The sequence below is a fragment of the Eurypyga helias genome, unplaced genomic scaffold (genome assembly GCF_000690775.1).
Source record: "Eurypyga helias isolate BGI_N326 unplaced genomic scaffold, ASM69077v1 scaffold10467, whole genome shotgun sequence".
NCBI classification, from domain to species: Eukaryota; Metazoa; Chordata; class Aves; order Eurypygiformes; family Eurypygidae; genus Eurypyga; species Eurypyga helias.
Genome location: NW_010263689.1, coordinates 22,578 through 46,549, shown reverse-complemented (window position 1 = coordinate 46,549; position 23,972 = coordinate 22,578). Strand labels below are relative to the sequence as shown.

Genomic DNA, 23,972 nt, shown 5'->3' with positions numbered 1-23,972 from the left:
TTTCCCTTTATCCGGTTTCCCTTCTCTTTTTTCCCCCTCTGATGTGTTCCCGTGTCCCTGTGCAGCCCGGGCCTGTCAGGCAGCTTTCCTGGACATCCCGGGGGGCCTCTCCCCACACTGCCAGTTGTTGCAGTTTCAAACTCAATTGTTCTCCTCAGTACTGAGGCAAATGGAGTCATTAATTACCTTCTATCGGCTGGGCCGAGTTCAGAACGCGATCGATAGCCAGCGCTTGTCATTCACGGCAGCCAAGCCTGCACAGACCCCCGCGCTGCATTCGACGCGGGTCCATGAAGGAGCCCAGCACTACCAGACCCACCTTCAAACCCTGTTATCGAGCTCCTGCTGGATTAGCAGACCTCCTGCATCCGTGCCTGAGCTGGCCCCCAACCAAAGGAGAGATCAAAGAGAAAGGCCTCAGCTGAGGGAGCGGATCACACATTTTCACATGGTTGGAAATGTCTGGTACTGGTTCCCTGGTCAGCACAAGCTGATCCAGTCTGGCTATCACGATGCTTCTAGAGACTCTGTTTGCATCCTCAACCATCATTAAACCAATACTGTACTCCCTACAGCAGGGACAAGGGCAAGGACTGACAGCCCTAATCTGACGATCTTTTCACCTGTTTAACTTTCTTGCCCTACTCAGTAGAGTTTGGAAAAGGAAGGCTGTAAAATTTGATTTACATTTCCTTCCAGAACAATTTTTGCAGCCTTTTGGGCAGCGTAAAAGAAGGCGTCATCTAGATAGGTCACTACTGTCTCTCAGCATGAGTAGTGCTGCAAGAATCAGCAGGGCTTTGATTGTGATAACTGAACTGGTGGGGAGAAGGATGTACTTCAAATTCAGGTGGAAAACACCCCAAGTGAGTGCAGGATAGAGATGACAGAGCATGGAGGGGCTGGCAAGGTCCAGCAGTGCACAGAGAAGGAATGTCATTAGGGATCTACACTATGATAGTGAAAGAAGATACAGTACAAATTCAGGTTATGTACAGTATCCTGCAGGAATAGGGATAGTGGTAGATGAGTCCTGGAGGAATATCACCTCAGGGAAGTGTATCAGTTCAGACTCGTGTGTCCATCTGCCACAAGGGAATCCACAAGCCTGAATCTGCATATGCAAATTGCTGGAACTGTGCTGGTCCATGTGTCTCTGTGTAATTTAAGTGTGTCAGTGACATATAAACTGTGTGTATTTGTTACTTACATGCTCAGGCTCAGAGCAGAAAGGCTCAGAAACAAAGGGATTTTATGTTTTGAAATGAGGGCATAGCTCAGATGAGGAATTGGTGGAAGGCTGCTCATGCAGGGACGTGAGTGTGCCTGACCAAGGAAGAGTGAGATGTGTGCTGGTGCCTGACAGATGGGGGCTGCAGTGCTTTGAACACGGGACTCGTCTATGACAGAGTACCTCGGGTGGAGCCGGGTGGGCAGTGCATCTTTAGTGCAGGGCTTACATGAGCAAAATGGCAATGCTCAATGAGAATGTAAATGAAATGAATTGTGTGTGCAAATGTGTAATGAAGTGTGTACTCAGATCTGTCTCGGATTATCGTGGGAGCATGCAAATGTGCATTTAAAGGAGCGAGCATGTATATGTATGAAAATCATATGTATTTACTACAGCATCTAAGTGTGTGATTGCAAATTTGGCCCAGAGCATCTGGGAAACTACGTCGATACAGACTTAGGTTTGTGCGTTAGATGGTAATGATCAGCATGTCCAGCATTACTGAATACTCCAGTAACGGCCTTTCCAGGTGTCAGGCTGCATCAGCTGCCTCAGCCGTGTGTACAACACATACTGCAGCATGTGCGGGTGTGCAGGTGAGGCGTGTTAGCCTGGGGAGTCAAAGCTGGTGGCTTCCGTTTGAGCAGTCACTGGAGCTTTGTGACCTTAGGGTGGGATGGGGGTGAGTGAACATATTCTGCTCTTAGTCAGGTTATTCAAATCCACAATTCCCTTACCTCACAATAGGTGCTGGGCATTTACACCATTGTTACGAGGGACAGAGTGTGGGTCCAGTATCTCTTAGTAGCACTATTAGACTTCACTGTTAGCCAGGTAGAAATGCAGTTCCCTACAGGACCCAGTACACTCGCTTTGTTTATGTTGGCAGGGCAGCAAGCTGCACTGTCACACGACAGGCCAGATCCTCTAGTTAGTGTGAATCTGTAAGTCTCTTGTGTTCAGTGGTGATACTGACTCACACATCCTGAAAGTTATCAGAAGGGTTATCCTGATTTATGCTTTTGTGGTGTCCACAACATGGCCTTTAATGCAGAGCCCTCGAGAAGAGCTGCTGCCACAGGGAAACAGGGCGCCGGGAGCTATTCTGTTCCCTCTGCTGGGGCAGAAGATATTCTTAGCATCATTGGCATGACTTAGGTCCCCCTTCTCATCTTCCTAAGCCCATTTCCTGGGGAACTACTTCTTGGCAGGATGCCCCTTGGTGAGCACATAAAAAAAGGTGGCTTTTGTTAGCTCCAAAGGACAGAAGCAACGCAAAAAATTACATCGCATGCAGCCCTAACTATGCTTGTTTAGAGAAACTGCTTGCATTTATGAAGTCTTTGGTGCGGAAAGCAGGGTTGCAAATGACTGCATCAGAGCGACAGTAAAGGCCATTAATTTCCTGTTATGTTTTCCTGTGTTGGGGGCTTTATTAATTTAATTTTACACTGTCGAACAACAGCGAGCGCTGACACCGCCACACTCGGAGGGTTTTTTTTTCTCAAGCAGTGCTTTGCCTGACATGCAAATCAACACTGCTATCAGGACCGCCAGAGACAAGGGAGGGAGCACAGAGCTGGCCTTTCCCATACAGCCCCACATCCCAGTTTCTGGCAGATCCCTGAAATTCCAGTGGAGAGCACTGGCACCTGAGAGGCCACTGGCGCTAAGGCTCAGTGAATCTGGATCAGGCCATGGACACCTCTAACGCACAGTCTAGAAAATATGAATTTCTCTTCAGCCTGCAGGGTTCCGTTGGCTTGGTCCCCCACCAACACTCCTCTTAATACCTCCCTTCCTTCCATTTCCCTTGCTTTAGACTCTCCCTTCCTTTCATTCCACCTTATACTCCCCACCTCGCAAGTCAAAGGCGGCTGTGCCTGCCCCTGAGCCAGATGCTAGTGAATCATGTTATTGGAAGCTCTTCTGAGTCAGCACTATACCAGTGCTCAAGCAGAGTGTTTTTAGAGCTGCCATTTTTGACATGCCATAAAACAAAGGCTCAAATCACTCAGAGTCATTAAAATTCCCATGGCATTTTTTGCAAGAGTGCAGACATTAACCTGGCTGTCCTGAACAAAATCCAGCCTGAGTGATTACCCACTGCATATCTTAATTCTCCTGTGGTTTCATTTGGACATGGCACAGCAAAATTTCACTGTTGATGCTGTGTATTGTTCAACATCTGCCATGGTCCACCCAAGAGCCAGCCACATTTCAGTAGTAAATGAGATCTTCAGAATGGGAAGGTTAATAAACAATGTATTATACAGGATGGGTAATTGCAAAATGCCACACAGTGAAAGAGCTACAGGCTTGTGATATGCTGCAGTCTGCTTGGACTGTCACCATGAAACCCCTTTTTTTTTGAATGCTCATTCATATAATAACTGTAAATCATTAGTAGAGTAATTTGGAATCTTTCTGCATGGGCTCATGTAAAGGCCCTTATTGGCATACGAAGGAACCTATACCGATATGACCTCTAAGGTGTATGTCGGAGATATGTTCTGAACAGGAGGGTACCAGTCATGGGTAGCGATCAGTTTCGCAGATAAGAGAGGGCTGTGCTGAGAAGAGTCATAAGTATTTTTGAGGATTAGCTAGTGGGGTAGTTTTTTAATTTGCTGGGATTTAATAAAGCTGTCCCAAACTGTAGGATATTTCTGATCTGCTTGCAAGGTCAACTCTCCTGTCCCAAAAGCCAAAGCAAAAAAAACAACAGCTCCTTTGGGAAACCTAGCATGGAAATATACCTGTCCTTTATAATAGCCTTTTCTAAAGCATCTAAGAGAGGACTAGAGGGCATTCAAGACTTGATGGACATTTCATACACAATAACCACCTAATTAAGGTTTAATGAGATGCCTACAAGCCTGTTCCAATGCAGATCCTCTAGCTTAAAAGCAGAATAACACCTCTGAGTTCCCAAGAAGGGCAGAGTCAGTGAAAGAAAAAAATCCTGACCCACTCCACATCCAAATGGAAACAGTCATATCCATGACCTAACTCCTGCTCTGGCATTGTGCTCCTGTGTCTTTTCCTGTAGCTGTTGACCTGAGTGGGAAGAGAACTTTGTGCCTTGAATCTGCTGGGATGTAAGCAGTAGGATGCCTGAATGGGTGAAGGGAAAGCAAAGCAGAAATGTGGACCTAGGCAATATTTTTACGTTCCTTGACAAAATGCTCACATTTTAAAGGGCCTTAAAACGGGCATGAATTGCATTTGACACCTATTCAAAGTGTCCTTTAGTGTTTCAATAGATAGGTATCTGTAAATACTTGTTGTAGGCCATCTACTGTTGAGTTGTCCCCCATATGCAAGGTTTTATTGCTTAGCCTAGCCTCTGCAGGCCAACACAAATGCTGTTCTTTTCAGGTCTTGCTTGGCAGCCACAGAGGTAGCTGGAGGAAATCCATTATTCCCTGAAAGAGACTTAAAATGTTCTCAAACTGCATTTTTCTTTAATGCAAGTTCTTGTGGCAAAATTAAGCACACTGTTTTTTCTCTCTCTCTCCCCTCCACTGTTGTCACCTCCCTGCCCCTCATCTCTCCAGCCAGGATTCTCACAGGCTAATCTCTAGTGGAAGGTGTCCCTGCCCATGGCAGGGGAGTTGGAACTGGATGGTCTTTAAGGTCCCTTCCAACCCTAACCATTCTGTGATTCTACGACTCTATAATCACTTCGTGAGATCTTGTTGCTTCCCCCTGGGATCCAGTGAAACAAGGCTGGAGGATCTGATGCTATCACTTAGGGAAGCAAAGAGTTCCTGCTTTTCTTCCACACAGCAACAGCCCAAATTCTGGGAGGAGGAGGGGTTTCTTTCTGGCCCTGGCTGAGAACAAGGTGCTTAGCGTTTTCCTTTAGCACAAGAAGACACCTCTCTATAGAAATGATTTCCACCTATGGATGGCAAGTGATGCTTAACATTACATTGACGCAGACTTGGGAGTGCAGAGAGCCAAATTAGGAGCTAATTGGTGCACTGGGGATTGACTGTTGGCCCCCCTTGGCTGCTGGGATGTGGTCAGAAAGAGAGAGAGAGAAAGGGAGAGAGCAGGAGCCGTCCTCTGCCGATGCCCCTCTGAAGGTTGGGATTCCTGAGGCCGCTGCTGTCTAGTGCTGTCAAGGTCAGCAGGTTCGGGTTCACTGAACGGTCAGGATGGTTTGAATTACTGGCGCTGCCTGCCGATTCCTCCACTGATCGTGATCCGTCTTCCAGAGCTGGCTGCGGGATGCTGCTCCCCGGACATGTGCTACGCACGGTGTGGGGCACGGGGAATGTCAGAGAGGCAGATGCTCTTGTTAAGAGGATACATTTTTAGGAAGATTTAAGGAGCCAAGGCAATACCCAAGAAAGGCACATACTCCATTGCACTGAGCACATGGAGACCAGGCTTCTAGAAACAGCAGTTCTGATCCTTTTTTCTTTTACCTGGGAAACTGCCCCCTGCAAGCTTCTGCCTTTCATAAAAGTTAGGAGAATTACTTGAACAGAGCCTATCAAACCCTTATGGGGTGAAAAACCTGTTGGTGAAGATTCCTGTCCAATTCTATATAGGTACGGTGCTTAGTAAGCAAAGACTAATGTGCGATTCTTTACATAAACCGCATTGCTAGGACATTTTCTCCCCAAACACATGTAGCTGTGGGACCAGGCTAAAGGGTAGCCAGGCGTGTTCCTACAAGGTTGTCTGCAGGGAGCACCAGAAGGTGCTCAGAAGCTGCCTGCCAGCATGTACCCCAGCAGGCAGGCTTGGAGCCACGGAAAGGGACCTTGCCTGAGCAGGTGGGGAGAAGCTGTGTCTGCAGGGGCGTGAGTATGCACAGGCAGGCTGCCAGTGTCACAGACGTGTGCCCGGGGTGACATCGACGTGTGGCTGAGTGCCTACGTGTGTGTGTGTGTGTACACAGCATCCATAGCAGCAGTGATAGCAAAAGTAAGCGTGTCAGAAAGAACATGGCAAGAGACAGCAATAAAGGCGAATCAGAAGAAGACTGGGGGCTGTGTGGAAGTAGTGTCCAGTGTTTGTCTTTGACAAAAACGTCTCCACAGGCATCATTGACTGGCTTTCAATGGAGTTGCACAACAGAGAAATTTGGCCCTCTCAGTCCATTAGCTAGAGAGTTGATTTTTGCTTCTTATTCTGAGACTTGCCGTGTACCCCTGTGGGTCAGTCAGCCCCTGGGTGCAGTCAGATACATCTTCCTGTAGCTATGCATGCATAACTTTTGTACTCACACCTCTGCGTCTGCCTACCATGCACATTTCTGCACCCCGAGGGAACTCCAGGTAATGCTGAGAATGGAGCTGCAAGGGGCTGCCCATACCCGGTGCCCACACTTGAGGCCTCTTGCGCAGCACTCTCAGTGCTCACCGAGACGTGAAAGAGATCAGGGTTGACATCAAGCACTCTCCTCTGTAAAAGGGAACCCCCACCTCCTCTAAGCTCAGCACAGGTATTCTAAGCAGGTTCTCTGTGTGGCCTGGTCCCTATAGGTTAGGAAGTACGTTGTGCCTACTATCACCTCCGCTCTTAACGCCTCTCCCAGTTCCCTCTTCCACTGCAGAGCAAAGGGCTGTGGCAAGAAGGGTCAGGGATAGTGCCCAGTATCGTGCTGGTTTACATTAATGAGATACACACAGTGTAATCCAGCAATGGAGTCAGCTCTACAAAAGAAGGTAATAGCAGGCTGCCATGAACAGAGCAGCTCAGGTAATTGGTTTATCTATCTAGAAGCAGTAGTAGCAATCTCTGCACAGACAGAGTAGCAGTAAAGTCTCTTCCTTAAGGCTATTTCCTTTGTCTTTTCAATTGCTTGCACATCCATGTGAGAGAGAGAGAGAGAGAGAGGAAGAGAGAGCTAGAGAGAGAGAGAGGGAGAAATGTTAATTTGTGAATTAATGGCTTTTCTCAGCGGAATTGTAAATTCAAATGTCACCTCACAGGGTGACACTACGCTGGGCTGCTGAAGAAGCAATGATAAGATCCCCCCCATGCCCATGCCGACATATACCCATGCCCCTCCCCTCCCTGAAAGATAGCTACAGAGTGGAACATGCTACTTTTAATTTGCAATAACACCACAGCAGAGGGATGCAAGAATGACTGCTTTCCGAGCCTCCCTTCCACAACAAGCCAGGCCACATCTTTCCCTTTCCTCCTCTACCTCCTTCCACACCCTCTTCAACCCCCCCCATTTTAAGCTGAGTCCAAGACAACACATTATCTCAACTCCCCCCATCCCAAACTAATCAAAAGATGAGCTAAGGGAGGGCTCTTTAGAACGGATGCCTCTGCAACCCTCTCCTCTCCTGCAATAATCAGGTGAATTAATGACCCTGAAGTTAAAGTGAGCGCTGATACTCAGGCGTTGTGCAGCGTAGGGGAGAAAGCCTTCATTGTTTTCGAGCAGGAGGCGGGCAGCAGCAAGGGAGATTCATGGATGGAGATTGAATATGCAATTTTCTTTCACCTTGCCAAGAGCTGCCCCTGGGCTGTGCCTGGCCTAAATTTTTTTTTCCTCTTGCCATCTCTGCCTTATCCGGCCCTCCCACCTCCCTTCCATTCTTTCCAGAAAATTACCTTCAAAATTGATTTCCACTTTTACAAACAAATATAATGGGAACATGAGGGGGGAAAAAAATCTTGGGCTGTGATGAATTAGGGCTGTCAGGTGCTTCCAGGTCTCCTTTGTTTTTGTTTTACTGCCCGTTAGGTTCTTTGTTTTTCTAGCAACTGGGAATAGTGCCCCTGCCCACACAGTCCCTGTGGTCCATGGCTATGGTCACAGGATATGTCCATCACCTGATGTCATCACTGGGTTATCCCTGCTCTCCATCACTGTGATGCAAACAGCCACTGCTAATAAACTGCCCCAGCCCTTCACACCAGGATGCAACTGACCTCGTGTAGACACTGCCTGTCCCACACTGCTGGTGACCTGGCTCCTACAGCCACCATACAGGTCCACTGAGTTGCCTCAGAGCTTCTTCACCCTGCTCCTCCTCTTCCCCTTTGCCTTACTCAACTGATTCTTGATGAAGGTTTCCCATCCCTCCCTGTTCTGTACATCAGCCTGTCACCCTGTTGTGCCTCAGTGCCGTGTCATCTGGATTCCATAGCAGTACTGCCCTTATGTCTCATTGCCATGCCACTTGACCCCCCAAAAAATGTCATCCCTATCTGCCACTGTCATGGCACCCCGGTCCACCAGCCTCATGTTCCATTGCCATGTCACCACCAACCCTCTGAAAACACCATTTGCCTGCACATTGCCAGCTATTCCTGATCCTTTTTGCAGTTTATTCTGTCATCCACTGTGCATTAACCTGGCATCCTCATGGATCCAGGCACAATGCTCCCTGAATCCATACTCTTTACATCCATGAAAACATGCAAGTCAGGTCCCTGAATGCAGGCAGAACCAGTGTACAACTCATCTAGAGTGAGCAGGGAGATCCCCAGAGAGACAGGCACCAGCAAGGCTAGGGAGCAGCCTCTGTGCAGGTGGACCCACGGAGTGGGCAGAGATGCTGGGAGGAGTTATAGCTGTCTGACTCGTGCTGATACATCAGGTGCAAAAACCCCTCCCAGAAAGGAGTCAAAAAGTGGAAGAAGATCTAATCACAAACTAAATACCCATAAATAAACATTCATCCAAGCACACACTCACAGGACTCACTCAAATTTAAAGAAAAGCCCTACACACATAAGTAAGACTCACAAGAAGTAGCCAATACATTTAAAGACACAAGAATGCAAACTGGGACACAAGGAAGTACTAATGCAGGTGCTTGTCAATTGAATGTAATTTCTGTATAAACAAATAACTTACAAAAATGTACATACACTAACTAAACGAAAACCTGGAACTCAAAGGAATGTTCTTAACTTCACATATACAAAATTAAATCATGTAAACAAATACAAACTATATACATAAATAAACAACCTTCACACAGGCAAGAACAAGTGGTATATATATACAACATGCACACAAATATATAACCCCAATGCAAATACACATCTGTACAAACTATATACAGAAGTGCACAGCACTAACAGGCTACATATTCATATCCAGCAACCACAAAGATACAGCGATACTCCAAGTAATGTAACAACACATACACACAGAATATACATACAAATATACAACATTCGCATATAGGGTCAAAGCGTGAATACAAATACCTGCCATTCATAGAAATACATAGCACTAATGCTGAGCCAGACATGCCCAGACATCCGTATGATCCACAGCACACACAGTCCCACTGGGCAGTATTATACACAGCTTAACGTACACATTTTCCAGGTCTCCATAGGCATGCACAAAAATACGGGTCCAGTCTGCCACTCACCCCAGTACATAAGCACAGACAAGTAGAAACCAGTGATCCTAACACAGAAATACAGAAAACAACCAGGTGTGCATTCCTAGAGACACAAATACACAAGCAGAGATGCGCACAAATGCAGCTGAAGCCAGACCAGCTCGTCTTCAGACAGTACCAAACCCTGCCAAACTAAGCAGCACTGTAAGATTCAGAAGCAGAGCGTTCTGTCCAAACTGCCTTCCGTGATGTAAGCTGTTAACTCTCCCTTACCTGAAGCCCTCCTGAGCAACGCCTGGCCCCCAACCCTTGGGGTGTGTGCAGTCACACACACACACACACAGTCTCTCTCTTGCTTACAGACTGGCCTCCAGATTGGCAGTGCAACAGACCACGTTTCTGACAGTGCTGTGCTGCTTATGCATTGTCTCCTTTATCCAGTCTCCCCCTCCTCTCTTTTCCACACACACTCTCCCTTTTCCGACCATCCTCCTGCATATTTAGAGAGGTGCAGGATGATTAGCAGGCGCCTTTCTTACGTCCTCCCAGGAGTCTTACCCGCCAAAAACCCTCAGGTGGGAGAAGTGGAATCTCGTTCTTCAGAGAAGAATAAACTCGTTAATAACGAGAATAAACTCGTTCTTCAATTTATATTTTCATCTAGGATGGAAGGGAGTGTTACCTACACTTGTGTACATAGACACAAGGAGCCTGGATATCCCCGTGACCACCCCTGTTTGCAGTGTTACACCATCACTGCAAGCCGATAGCCACTGGAAATTCAGCCACGCTGCATGAAACAACACCATCCCAGGAAAAGTAGAAGGAATACACTGTGAGCGTGTGAAACATTCCAGAAACTGCCCACTCCACATGCACAGCTGTAAACTGCTGGGTGCACACCCCACAGCTGCGTGTGATGGTTAGAATGTGGGGTTAGCACCTGGGGCAATGTAACTGCATGTGTCTCCAGTGTCATTAAGACTATTTATTGCTGACCTGCAATAAAGCAATCATATGGAATAACGCACACGCGTCAGCTGTGGTGACAGAACACAGTGTAAAACACTGCAGCCACACCACGCGCAGCAGTCCCGTTGTGTCACCTGCAAGGGTCCAAACACACTCTGTTGTCTTCAACAACACAGTGGTTTTGGGAGAACAGAAATATGCCTAACGTGCCCAGAGATGAACATACATCAGGTGCCGTGATGCAGTCAGGTGGAATGACTCACTCACGCTCTTTGCAAACGCATGCAGGCAGCTTCCCTACAGGCCAGTTAAGGGCTAGGTCCCCGCACCAGGATGACGACAGCCCTGGTAAAGCATCATCGCACTGCAGATGACGGCATAAGCCCGCTGTATGTCCTGCAACAACCCCAGTATGCTGTGGGATGACACGGTCAGACTTTGCGAAAACACACAGTTCTCAACGCAGTGCTGCAGTGACGTAGTCATACTGACTTCACTCTCACGGACAGGTGACAGGCTGTTGTCAGTCAACGCATTACAACAGCTGTAGTAACAACTGTGGGAGTTGCAATGACAGTACAGCACAAGCTGCACCAGTGTACCAACACTTAGCACACTGAGACAACCTTACTGCACTCAACGATGCAGACACCACCAGGACAGACACCAGACACCACCACAGCTGCCCCTGTGAAGAGTGAACTGCCTTCAGTGTGATGGGGCAGCATAGCAAACAGTGATACGGTTTGCATCATCATTCGTGTCGCAAACCCACAACCAATAGTGGTACACTTCACAACAACACGATAACCACAGCCACTCTGCCTGCAAACACATATTGATGTCACTGACAGTGACACAAAGTCGCCTGAAATGTCACAACCACGTCTCCCAAATTATTAATATCATTGCCACTCTGAGCAACACAAATGGGATCGTACTTGCAGTGGCACATTCAGCTGCTGTATATCTGCTCAAAAACTCAGCCCTTCTTAAACACTTCACACATCTCTCTGCACTACTTTCCACTTAAAACAACTGAGTTCGGAATTTTCTTTAGGACAGCCTGTGTCCTGAGGCAGTATCTAAAACACAACTTTCAGGACTAGGACTGTTGCAGATCTCCCTAGCTCACACTCCACCTAAAGGAGGCATTTCTACTTTCCCAGAAGGAAAATGAGATCATGGCCAGGTAGGAAAATCCCCAAGCTGAACATTGTCGAAAGCCTGCCCTGCAGTCAGGGTCCTCCCACTTGGAGTGAGGAAAGAGAAAACCACCTGTAACAAAAGCAATGCTTCTGTGTAGAAGGTGTTGTGGTAGTAACAGTCAGAAAACGATGCATGCAGCACCAAAGAGAAGTGCAGTGATGCTGCCATCCTACACATACAAGACCAACAGTGCAAATGCTCCTGCTGCTCGCAGGCAGCACCCTGCTCTGCACAGCTCGATCCCATTTTGCAGAGCACAGTGAACCACCTGCACCAATGAAGCTAACACTCTTTGGAAAACACCACCAGACCTGCCAAAATTTTGGTGACCCTTCACTGTCCCACTGCACCAACACAGCCCTGTACTGCTTACTTCAATGTAAATCACCCTAATCATTAAAATGACAGGTGAAGAAAGGAAAGGAGGAACTTCTGCCTTCTCGGTTTTGCTCCCTCATCGCCACTGGGGATTACTTTACTGCAAACAGCCGAGTATTACTGCCATTTACAGTAGCAATCACTCCGTCCCCTCCTCTCTCACAAACCTACTGCTGATATTAGCACTGATCATACTAACAAGCCTGTGGGTTTTATTACTACTGATACTAATAATACTGGACACATTACGTCTGCTCCTGCCAATAACAAGCTGCAGATACGATCCCTGCTAATGCCGATAATACTGGGGGATATTATCTCTGCCATTGTCGGCACTGCAGATATTATTGCCAGTAATGCTGTCAAATACTACAGATATTGTCAGGAACCAAGATTAATAACACTGAGATTGTTACAGCACCAGCCTCACTGGAACACGAATCCCAAATGAGAATTTGGGTCTATAGAGGAAGTCTGTTTGTGGCCTGCTATGGAGAGAAGGAGCTATTTCTGGTAAGAGTGGTTTTGTAAAGGTCCCCAAAGTTTCACCCAGCTGGAGATGCTGTGGTATGCAGGGACCAGTTTGAAATATTGTTTTCATATTATTTAATTACGTGTCTATCTATCCGCCTTTCTCCCCATCTCTCCCTCTTCTCCTTATACGGTGCTCGAGACTACAGTATGAGTGATGACAATTTTTTGTTAGTGCCTCTGGTCACCCCCATTCTCATCAGTTTAGCTATCAGTCAGGGGCTATGAAACAACACAAATACTTTCATGTTATTTTCTCCCTTTATCCTTCTGGACTTCTTATTGCTGCTCCTCAGTCTGACAATGACCCTGCTGAGTTTGTCCTGCCATCACAGCATAGTACAATGTGAAGAGCCAAAAATTCCTGTTTCCAGCAGTAGTTGATACTGCAAGACCCTCAGTGGTCTTGGGAAAGTCATTACATGCTGCAGGGCCACTTCTGCCTCTGAAAGATGGTGGGTGTAAGTGGTGGGGAAGGTCAGAGGGAAATTACAGCAACATTGGCTGCGCCCATAGACTGCAAGAAAAGGCATACACTGTGCTACACAAGCGGTGGTGAACTTTGTTAGCCAAATCATTCAAAAAATCATAGAAGACCAACTCTCTGCTTTGTCTAATCTGTCACTGAATTCACAGGGCTTACAGCCACTGCTCAAAAACTGAAGCAAAAGGAATACACGGTCTTAACAGGGCAAGTCCTGACCATCCTTCCTAGGCACTCACTTGAGGCAGACAGACTGAGGTTTGAGGAAAGGCTTGTGATCTGGCAGTTCCTTCTTGTGACTAGTAGACGCTCAGAGGGACCTCCCTGCTGACACCCTCTCATGGTCTTCCCAAGCCACTCTGGCAGTTGCAACCAGCACATTTGGTAGGTTGGGATTTCCCCTCTTCCCTGTAACTCCCTGTGAGGGACACACCTGGCTGTCAGCGTCCATCACTGAGCCCACCTCATGCATCCGTCTGGCTCCTTCTGTCCAACTCGGGAGTTCTGCTACATCATCTTGACACATAATTATCCCTCCTCTTCTTAATCATCTGTGCTACTGTCTAATGTAGGCACCAGCTGCAGCAAGGAGGACCTGGGGGAGGGGGTGTGCTCAGATAGAGGTTCCTCTGTCTCTCCCACCCTGTTCCCCCAGCCATCACAGAGGTGCTAACAAGGATTTCAGAACCAGGGATTCAGGAGCAGCTTGGTACTTCCCCCCTTTCTGCTGAACTGCATTCCTCACATAGGAACCATTGCAGCAGAGTTGGTCTGGCAGACCAGAAAGCAAGAGAGAGCAGTGCTGCTTCTTCTGCCTCCTTTGGAGAAGAGCCACCCCCAAAATTCTGGGAAAGTAGACGTGCATTGGATGCTCATAAGGGCTTTTCAACATGGGAATAAACTCTTCAGTTAAGAAACTGCAACAAAACAGTGCTCTGAAGCTCCAGGAAATACTGAGAAGTTGTATACATCCAACTTGAGCGTGAAAGAAATGCCTGCACTGGATTTCTTTCCTGGCTTTCCTAATCCCCATCTCAGCTAGGAACAATCAGAGCCCTCAGAGCTACAGAGGAGATTGCCCAGGAGTGAGCGCAAGGTCACTGGCTGTGCAAAACCTCCCCTTGGACCCTTCTAGCCTTAGGAACCAACCCTGCAAAGTGACGATGTCTTTCAGCATTTCGAGCTGAAAGATAACTCAACTCTTGGCCAGGGGTGTTCAGCAGCTGGCAGGGTGTCCCATGCGAGGTTTCTCTGGGACATGAGCATGACGTCTCCCTGCGGCAGATATCTGGGATGGCAGGAAGAAAGCTGTTCTCTAAGGCAGTTGCAGCTGTGGCATGTAACTGCCACCTAAAACTCTGAGAGCTAAAGGCAGGCAACATCTCCAGGATTGTCTGGTACCTTTTTGATTCCTAGTGGGATATTTGGGCTCTTGGCCAACAGCAGGGAGCCGCAGAGTGTTGCTTGCCCTTCATAAATCAAAGCTGAGCTGAATTAAGGACAGACACAGAGAGTTGTTCTTACTGTCAATATATCATTGTGAAGTATCACAGTCTTAGATGGCTACTTGGTGTGGTTAATTGTACTGCTCCAAAAAGCTCAGGTTCTGGGGCTGAAAGTGACGGTGTGGCTGTATCTAAAGTGGGATGATCTTTCCAGGTATTTGGAAAGAATAGCCACTAAAGCCAGATTGGACTGCTTCATTTCAAAATGAGATATGGAGGCACCATGTTGGGAGCTGGTGATCGCCATGGTGGACTGTGTAAGAACAGGGGTTCACAGAAACCCAAAGTAACTGCCAAGAGATTTGTACAACCATCAGAAAAATTTGTAAAGGTCCCTCTTTCCTGCCTATGTATTGATAGGAAATGCTGGACAGGTTTGCAATGTTTACAGTCTCTTATTCCTGACATTTTTTGACTTTGAGGCATTGACTCAGCCCTTCCATTGCTACACTCTTCTCTTAGCTGGGCCCTACTGCCATCTAGCTGGGAAATGGATCTTCCTCTGGGGCCTGATCCAATTTCCAGTGACATCAGCAAAAATCTTCCCATTTGCTTTAACAGGAGCTGGATTGGGTCCTTGCCTCCAGTCTCACCTTGTATTAGGGAGAAAGGGGTCACAGTGACTGCCTTTCTTTTCTTGGGATTACTGCGTTTATTTGGATCAAAAACTTACAGATGTGAACCTCACCAGAACCAATGCTGAGAAAATGATTTGCAAAACCCCAAAACACAGCATCTCTCTCAGGAGACCTGTCTCTTCTCACCACCTATCACAGAGAAACCTGGTATTCTCTTGCACCACACAGCGCTGGGGTTACAGCACACGCAGCACACTGAGCCACCTGTACTGCTGAAAGGTCCCACCACGCAACAGGCAACAGTGGAAAACAACATACTGAAGGTAGGGCTGAACGAAACAAACGGGTCAGGCACTGCTGTTAGGAAAGTTCACCTCCTGGCCCTCAGTTTTTGAATGCATCAAATTAAAAGAGCAAGATTTAAAGAAAAAAGTTTACGAAGTCACCATAACAGCACCAAGAGCTTGCCCACCCCTCCTGACTCAGTCTATCTAGATCTGAGGCTACAGCTTTTGCCTCATTTCAGGATTCACTCTGCCCTGAGTCCTTCCCAGCAGGTAAGAAGGAAAAGGAGATAGTTCAGTCCTAATTCCTTAGAGCCCTAGCAAAAGGCTTAGAAAACAACCTCAGGGACACTGTACTCTGAAGACCTCCTGCTCTGCTTTCAGACCGTTGCAGGCATGGCAGTGCTGCTGGGGTAGATACTACCCATTGAAAACAGGGCCCTTATGACCATCAGCTAACATAGCTCGTGGCACATCATGACCTATGTTAGCTGGTGATCATCACATCAAGGGCAGGGACTTTTTAGCAAGGGGAATGAAAGTAACTCCCACATTGCTGGTGCTTCTCCGAGATGGCATTTTGTTTGAAAACAAGTGAGTTGGGGAAACCATGTTTTCCCGCAGTTCAAAGTCTGGGCACCTGCTGGCACCTGGGGAGTTCAGTTCCAGCCATTTCCAGCAGTGAATGAACTTGGGATCAGCTCCAGCAATGGAGACGGTTCTCTGCCTGCCGAGCAGATGTCTGGAGACGCAGCCTGTCATGAAAGGGCCTTGGAAGAAGAGCATTCCAAGCCAGCAGGGCAGTGGCGGGGAACTGGTCTCTGTTGCTAAAACTGATCTAGCCCCTGGAGCAGCTGCAAACCTTGGCCTGAAATTGGAGCCTGTACATGGGGACAAAGAATATAAAAGGGAGGATGAGCTTCTCCCCTCCCCCTACCTTCATCACGTTTCCTCTTCTCGCCATTCGACCGAGGAATCCCCAGGATCCCGTTAATGGAGTAAGAGCCCACTGGATCATTGGAGGCACTGGAGACGGGAGGGGATGCCGTGCTGGGCACTGGACAAAAGGAAAAGGGAGAAAGGGCCATGAGGAGAGCAGCACAGCACTCAGGGATCCCCCAGCTGAAAGCTACGCATGCCACCAGTCTCACAGGAAAGCCTGGGCACTAAGCAGAGTCCCAGTCCCTCACACTGAAGGACTCATACTCATTCTACTGCTAATGTTGCTGCATCCCAGCTTTGCCAGTCCATTCCTACAGCCTTCCACTACAGGGCCATTAATAACAAGCAAGTGTATTTCATCAAGAAACTAAACCTTGTTGTTATAGCCCAGTTCAGAGCAGGCTTCCCAGTGCATGCCGTGATAACTGAGTGCAATCCTGCATAGGCCACATTCTCCAGTGACTGCCTAGTCTATCCATGTTTTGTCAGATCATTTCCTCTTGGCATTTGTCCACCAGGAGTGCTTACAATCTGGCTTAGCCAGACCAGCCTCTTGCCTGTCCACCCAAAACACTCACTGAAAAATTACCTCTTTAGCATGGGTTAGAAGCACTTCAGTGGTGGGCTAATAAATTCAGTTCCCTACTAGAACAAATGGTGAACAAACTCCAACCTAGATTAATAAAAATCTAGTGTCTTCCTTTCGCACTGACCAGTGTAAACAGGCAGACTCCTTCTGCCACTCAGGGCTATCCAAGATTGCTCATGAGTTTCCAATATATCAAAGCTGACAAGTCATCTGGATTAGAAATAATCACTTCATGATAATCAGGGCTTTGGACTACAGAAGAAGTAGAGCTATATATGCAGTAAGCATGCCCATTATGTTCCAGTGTGTCCCAGTAATGGAGAGAATATTCCAATTCTCTTATAGGCCACTACCCATAAAGCGCTGACCTGAAACAGTCGATACCTCCAATACAAGCCTTCCAGGATGGAGCAGAACCTGTCAACACTATGCCATGTAACCCCACACTTCCCAGTACACCCCAGAGCAATGACAGACTCCAGTAGCAGCACTCACAGTCTCTATCCCAGCTCAGCCAATGCATTCCCTAGACATTGCACTACTTTTCCAAGAAGGAATAATATTTGCCAACTCCATCTGTTGTGGTCAGTGATTCCCAGTCCAGTGAGCAAGTCCAGATTAAAAGGGCATCCAGAAATGCTCTTCCATACTGGCCCATTAATTTGTGTTCCTGAACACAGTTTGTGTACAGGATTGTATCTGCCAGCTCTGTCCCACACAGACCAGCACTTTCCAGTACATCCTTGTCTAGCAGCTGATTCTCAGCAACCAACAGTATCTAAGACAGTGTCTTAGGCCATGAATAAGCCACTCTGTTTCACAGTATCCCACAATACTGCATGTTTTTTCCTGCTCTGAATTGTTACTGGATAAAGCTAGGCTAGCAACTGCAGACCATACAGCCCACTCAGACATGACCGAAAAGTACCTCATCACACATCTAGGACAGCACCTTTAAACACAACAGACCAGCAGACATTTGGTCACCTTATTACAGCCTCCATCTTTTGCTCACCTCGACAATCCTATTTCCCCCAGCAGAAAACGCATTTTCTCAGTAAAAATCCCATAGGATACCAGACTGTCGATCTAGGACCACAAAGAACTCAGTTGTGAGGCATCAGGAATACCTTACCCTGGTCTGTGTGTCACTAGCTCTAAGAAATGGACCAGTTTAGCAAAGAGAGAGAAGATAAATTGGGGGGCGGTGGGGGGTGAGGGAAATAGAGTCAGAGTAAGGAGACAAAAGGTGAAGAGTGGTGCTAAGACAGAATAGCAGTAAATACTTCTCTCTAGGGAGGCAAAGGAGAGAGCGTGAACGTGAAAGGGATGTTAAGGCAGAATCACTTTGGGTAAACCCCTACCTGGGCTGCTTTCTCTGCCATGATTCCCTCCTCTGCAATGCAACAAGGGAAACGAAGAACTGAAAGCTCTGATTTCCACTGAGGTTTCTTTTCCCCCACCCCCTCCTCCCTTTAGCTCTGCTTAACCTCTGCTTGTCAGACTTTGTTCCCTCAACTAAGCTTCGCCCTCATTTGCACTTGTCCCGTCACCACCTCATGCCAGCCTTCTTACCTATAGTATGTCCTGGTGCAGTCACGCCTGTCCCGCTCCCGTCTGGTGTTGGGTGGAAAGGCTGCTGAACTTTGGTTCTGATGATCCTGGAAAAGAGCAAAACATGGTCAGAACTCAACTGCAACTTCTCTGTGCCTTTGCATTCCGCGATCCCAGCTGTCAGAACCTGAAGCCTCATCTGAGCTCTGGGTGCAGCAGAGTGGCTTCGCGTGCCTTCCTGTGATCCTGATTCTGCTGCTTTAATGGCCCAGTTCCCAGAGAACTGTCCTTGCTCTGCTCTGTCATCTTCTCCCCAAACCTGGGTATTCACAGCATAACTGTGGTGCTCAATGGATGAGCTCGGATCTCCTGTGTGTTAGCAACTGCGTTACCATTTATGATCTGATCTGCCAGCATGATCACAAGGCAGTCTTTGCAGCCAATAGAGCCACTGCTGGATTTACAAATGGTGTAGATTAGATTTTGTTGTGTACCTAAAAAATACCTTTCTGGCACAGAACTATATGCTTTGAACTGGTGGAAGGCTTGCCCAAAGCCCTGGCCCTTCATAAATGAGAAGGTGGGAGAAAAAGGCATCTGTAGGAAGGGCTGACAGTGTATAGATCACCAGGAAAAAGAAGCTCCACCAAAGAGGGCAAAAATTGGCCTTTGTCAGGTGGTGAATGAACACAGCACAGGAACCCAAGATGTCTCCGTGGATGCTGCAAAGCTCATAATGCAGCTCAGAATGAAAATAAACTTAACTGTAATTGTCAGTGCTCCATGTATTGTTACGTGAAATCTTTCACCTCTAGGTCACTGGTTTAAATCCAGCTGAGGTCAGTGGTGAATGAAAATCACTATCACCTAGTACTTGACTGACAGGGTCCCTGCCTACTGGCAGGTGCTGGGTATCTGTGACTCAGGAATGACTGCCTCACCAAGGAACTTGGCAAATAAGCCATGACCTGTGGAGGCCATGGAGACCAAATTGCTTTCAGAGATTAAAACGAGCCTGTCCAATTAGGATGAAGGCTGCAGATGCTTTTCAGCCTGAGTTTCTGGAACTCTCAGCCCTGCATTATATCAGCTTTAACTTCTCCCCAAAAATTTGTCCCAGAAGTGAAAGCAAGTAATACATTACCCCTGCCCACCCGAGAGCTTCCCTTAAGGACTCGTTCTAAAGAACAAGTTGGCAAAACCTCAAAGAGCAGATATGTGGCTAGTGGGCAGTATGGCAGGGATAGAGATAGGCAGAGACACTGAGAGGGCATTTTTGAAAAAGCACAACTTCTGAGAATGAAATCTTTGTAGGAAAAGAAAGGTATTTCAGACAATATCACCTCAGAAGGTTAGGAAGCTCTGATACACACAAGATGAAGCCTGGGCAGTAGCTGGAGTGGCAGAGAGACTGTCTGGGATGTAGCTAGAGTCAGGGAATGTCAAGGTTCTAGCTGGGGATGGAGACCCAGATCTTCATCCTATATAGGTCAGGGGCCCTAATCTATAGCTGCTGAGGACCTATACAGAAGGTGTCTTGAGGGCCTCAGGGCCAGGTTCTGAGGTCATGCTGATTTGCAGTAGCTGAGGAGCCAATCTAAGAAGTCTGTGTTAGGGCAAATAATAGAACTTTCTTCTTCTTTTCTGGTTTTTTCTTTTCTCTTCTCTCACATTCCCCCTAAAACCCCCTCAAGTGCCACTCTGGTTGTGTGAGTTTATTGATTTCCCCCAGCCTGGAGAAACAGAAAGAGGGGATGGGGTGCAGGCAAAGGGATGGAAATAGAAAGCTATAAATTATTTGTGACAGGAAAGCAATAGTGCCAGAGTGCTGAGCACAAGTCCCATGTCACTATTAGATTCCTTTTAGCCTGATGACACTGTAAAAGAGGTTAAGTGTCTGATGGAATTGTACACCTTGGGGGCAGGGGCAGTCCAGGAGCAGAACAAGCCACAGAGAGCGGGTATATCAATTCTCCAGGCCAATAATATTCCCCTCATTGATCGCAACACAAAGTTCAAAAATCTCATTATAGTCAGGCAGACCTGGAACTTTTTAAAAATCAATAGAGTGATATAATGTATGTATACTTTGTATAAATGTATCTATCCATCCATCCATCCGTCCATCTATCCAAAATCTGCCTGAGGGTGTCTAAGTTAACCTACACATTATACCGTGTTATGTTCTATTGTACTGCAGCATAGTGAATGGATTAGAAGATTTCCCCTGCAGCCTTAGATGACATATTATAAAACGTCCTGTTAGCACTGGGGTGACATCAGACAGTTCCATTCATACTGAGATATGACATCAGAGTCACCATTCGTACTGGGAGATGGCACCAGGCAGCTCAGTTGCAACTGAGAGAAACCGTAAGATGAGGCAAATTTGACTGAGATGGCTGATCAGGCTATGCTGAATCATGCTGCATGAAAATTGGAAAGTTTCAAAAAGCCATTTAGAGGAAAACCAGCCTGTGAAACGGTGGTGGTATAAATGCCTGTCCGTAATGCTTCAAAAAGGCAAAGGATGAAGAGGAAGTTCCCATTTCCTCCCCCGTTCATTTCGTGGTCTCTCAGCTGAGAATGCCAGTTAGTGCCAGTTGTGACCGTGTTTACTGAGATGTGTCCATCAGGAACTGGAATGAGACTCTCCAGCTCATTTCACCAAGTAGCCGTCAGCTGGTAATGATTTTCGGTCACTACCAACTGGGGCCAGATTTCAGCTACTGACCCAGAGGTGAAAGGCTCTGCTCAAAAACGTTCCCCTCCTAAGAATGAAACTAGTTTTATGTCAAGAGAAAGTGTCTGGAAACAGTGAGCAAAGGGTTCTGGCTGTGCAACCTCCAGTGGCTTGGGTCAAGTAATCCATGGCATCAAACGCACAGCGAACATAAGGTCTTGGGTAGAAGGTGTTTCCTGTGGCTAAGAGAAGAGGCAGGTCATGAGGAGGCTCTCCCCAGCTGTGCTCCTTTGCCCTACAGTCACAACCAAACTCTAGCATTGTGAGGAAAGCGGAGAGATGCCAGGATCCTAACGCTCAGCACAGCATACGGCAGTGCATCCCCCTGGGTCAGTTCATTCAGAGATAGTGATAAACTGCAGGATAGCTCGGCATCACTGCTGCTGCTTTAAGAGGCTTCAGGTGAGTCTGTCCTACATGAGACCACCTAATGAAACAGCAGATGAGAGATGAGCAGAGCTCATCTGGTCCTGTAGCAGGAGACACAGCATAATAATGCTGTCTTTAAACTATGGGATTGCTGAAAGCCTCTCACCCTTACCGGAGACTGAAAGACGCACTAAGCCAGCTCTGCTGCCTCAAACCTGGGATTTCTGGATTACTGCTGTGTAAGAGGGAGCAGAACCTTGATCACCTCTTGCTGCCTTTGATGGCTTGTTCTTGCCTTTAGACACTGGAGAAAGACAAGCCTTTTTGCAGAACACTTCCTACACTTCCTCAGCTCCTCCCAAAAGCAGGAGGCTCACAAATCCTGGCACACCAGTCAGCAGTGCTGATTTCTTGAAGTAAATGCTGGTATTTTCAAATGTCTGTCTTTTCTCCAAAAGAAATTGTCGCTTTAGACTAAACTCATCCCTGCTCTAATTCCATCACAGTCAGTGACTCCAATAACAGCATTTGTGTTTAATTAGGGGCATAAACTGGTACTTACTGTAAATTCCCATTTTTCATTTTCCAGTAGGAGGTTTTTACACAAGTTGTCTACTTTGAGTTTCAGAGAACATACACAGATTTAATACATAACATTCTAAAGTTTCAGCAACAGGACATTTATAGATCTTTGATTGCAGTAAAGCAACTGAACTTCATTTCACAATCTGAATTTAATATGTGATATTATCTTAAGTAATGGCATATAATGTCATTACAGTACATAGTATCATACTGTGAATTATACATCCATTCCTGGAATTCATGAGTTACCATAGCTGGCTTGTTGTAACTCTCTAGAGTTAATACTGCATACAGCTCCAGCTGAAACCAACTGCCTGTTTCCAAATGCCTTTGACTTTTCTTAAACGTTCTGCATTAGATCATGCATTTCCAGTGTTTGATTTCTATTTTGTTATTTTCAGCAGTTTTAATGCAATTCCTTTTGCTGATTCTGAATACAGATGGACAGAGAAAAAATCATCTCTCCTAGTATGACAATTGTAACAGGCTCTAATCACATTTGGTCAAGGATGTAGAAAGAAGTATTAGAAGATAAAATTAGCTGAACCATAGTCCTTTCTGAGAAGCAGAACTTTCTTTCACTCCTTATAAATAAGCAAGTAAAAAATCACTTCCAAACCTGTCCAGAAATTATTTGCTGAAAGAATGACAGATCACAGGAAACATCCCTCGCTTCTCTGACATTTCTATCCAAGTTCTCATAGCCTGACATACTCCCTGGTTTCTCCTCTCTTACTATTGCTGGCAGGGTCTTTAGATAGTACCTCACATTAAAAAGAATCATGCTAGGGCTGATCAGAGGGAGATGAGGTAGGTCTGAACCATCTGGAATCCCAGTCTAGCAATTCTTTTAATCCTGGAAGAAAAGAGTGAAGTTGCACTACGTGCGCCCTGCTGCCCCAAGGGGACCCTGACACGTTTCAGAAAGCACTGGTATCCTCACTTTGATCGTACTCCTTTGTCATGGATTATTTTTCCGAGTGGAAGGATACACTCAGCAGAGCACCAAACTCCTTGTAATTGTTTTGGACTATTCATACTTTAAATGTTCCATATTAGAAGCACATTACAAGACCCCAGGGTGTGCATTACTGGGCAATTAAAGTGGTTCTTGGAAGGCTAACATTGCGAAGCTTCAGCCTTTTCTCTGCAGCTTGTCCAAGGGAGGCCGTTGATGGCCAAGGAACACACACCCTGCTGTGCAGCTCTGCTTAATTAGCGCAGGACTGTACTGCTGGGCCACGGGCTGGGCCGGCGGCGAGACAAGGCAGTCTGCAGGGCCATGGGGCAGGGCTGAGCCAGGCACTGGAGCCTTCTCTGCATCAGAGTGCCTCCTGCAAACGGGCTCGTGACCATCCCAGTGACAGCGGCGACAAAGCGTGCCTGAGGAAGAGGGAGAACATGGGATGGGAAGAGGCAGCTTTGGGCTCCTTGGTGGCAGCCAGCATGGAGCCGACAATATCCCACTTGCCGATTGGTGCTGCGCAGGCATAAAGAGCTCTGAACATGGCTTTGGCTCAAATAGGACAGGGTCGTGTTTCTGTGCATGGGTTGAGACAGAGCTGAATTCACAGTTGAGCAAACAAACCGGGGGAAAAAAAGTCTTGTTTGCACAAAAAAAGTTCAGAACGGAGAGCAAGCTGAATAGCATGGTGAGGAAAAACGACCAA

The 23,972-nt window shown here is 47.0% G+C and overlaps 1 protein-coding gene across 1 annotated transcript in view; it reads right to left on the bottom strand.

Moving 5' to 3' along the window:
- The window catches only part of LOC104512945 (paired box protein Pax-2-like), a gene marked incomplete at both ends in the record, with an annotated part of 26,143 nt that extends 7,431 nt beyond the window's left edge, over window positions 1–18,712 (bottom strand). The window contains 2 exons of the mRNA XM_010156138.1: window positions 16,458–16,577; window positions 18,627–18,712. Coding sequence (XP_010154440.1) covers window positions 16,458–16,577; window positions 18,627–18,712 — 206 coding nt within the window. The remainder of the gene's footprint in view (window positions 1–16,457; window positions 16,578–18,626) is intronic.
- Between the last annotated feature and the right edge of the window lie 5,260 nt (window positions 18,713–23,972).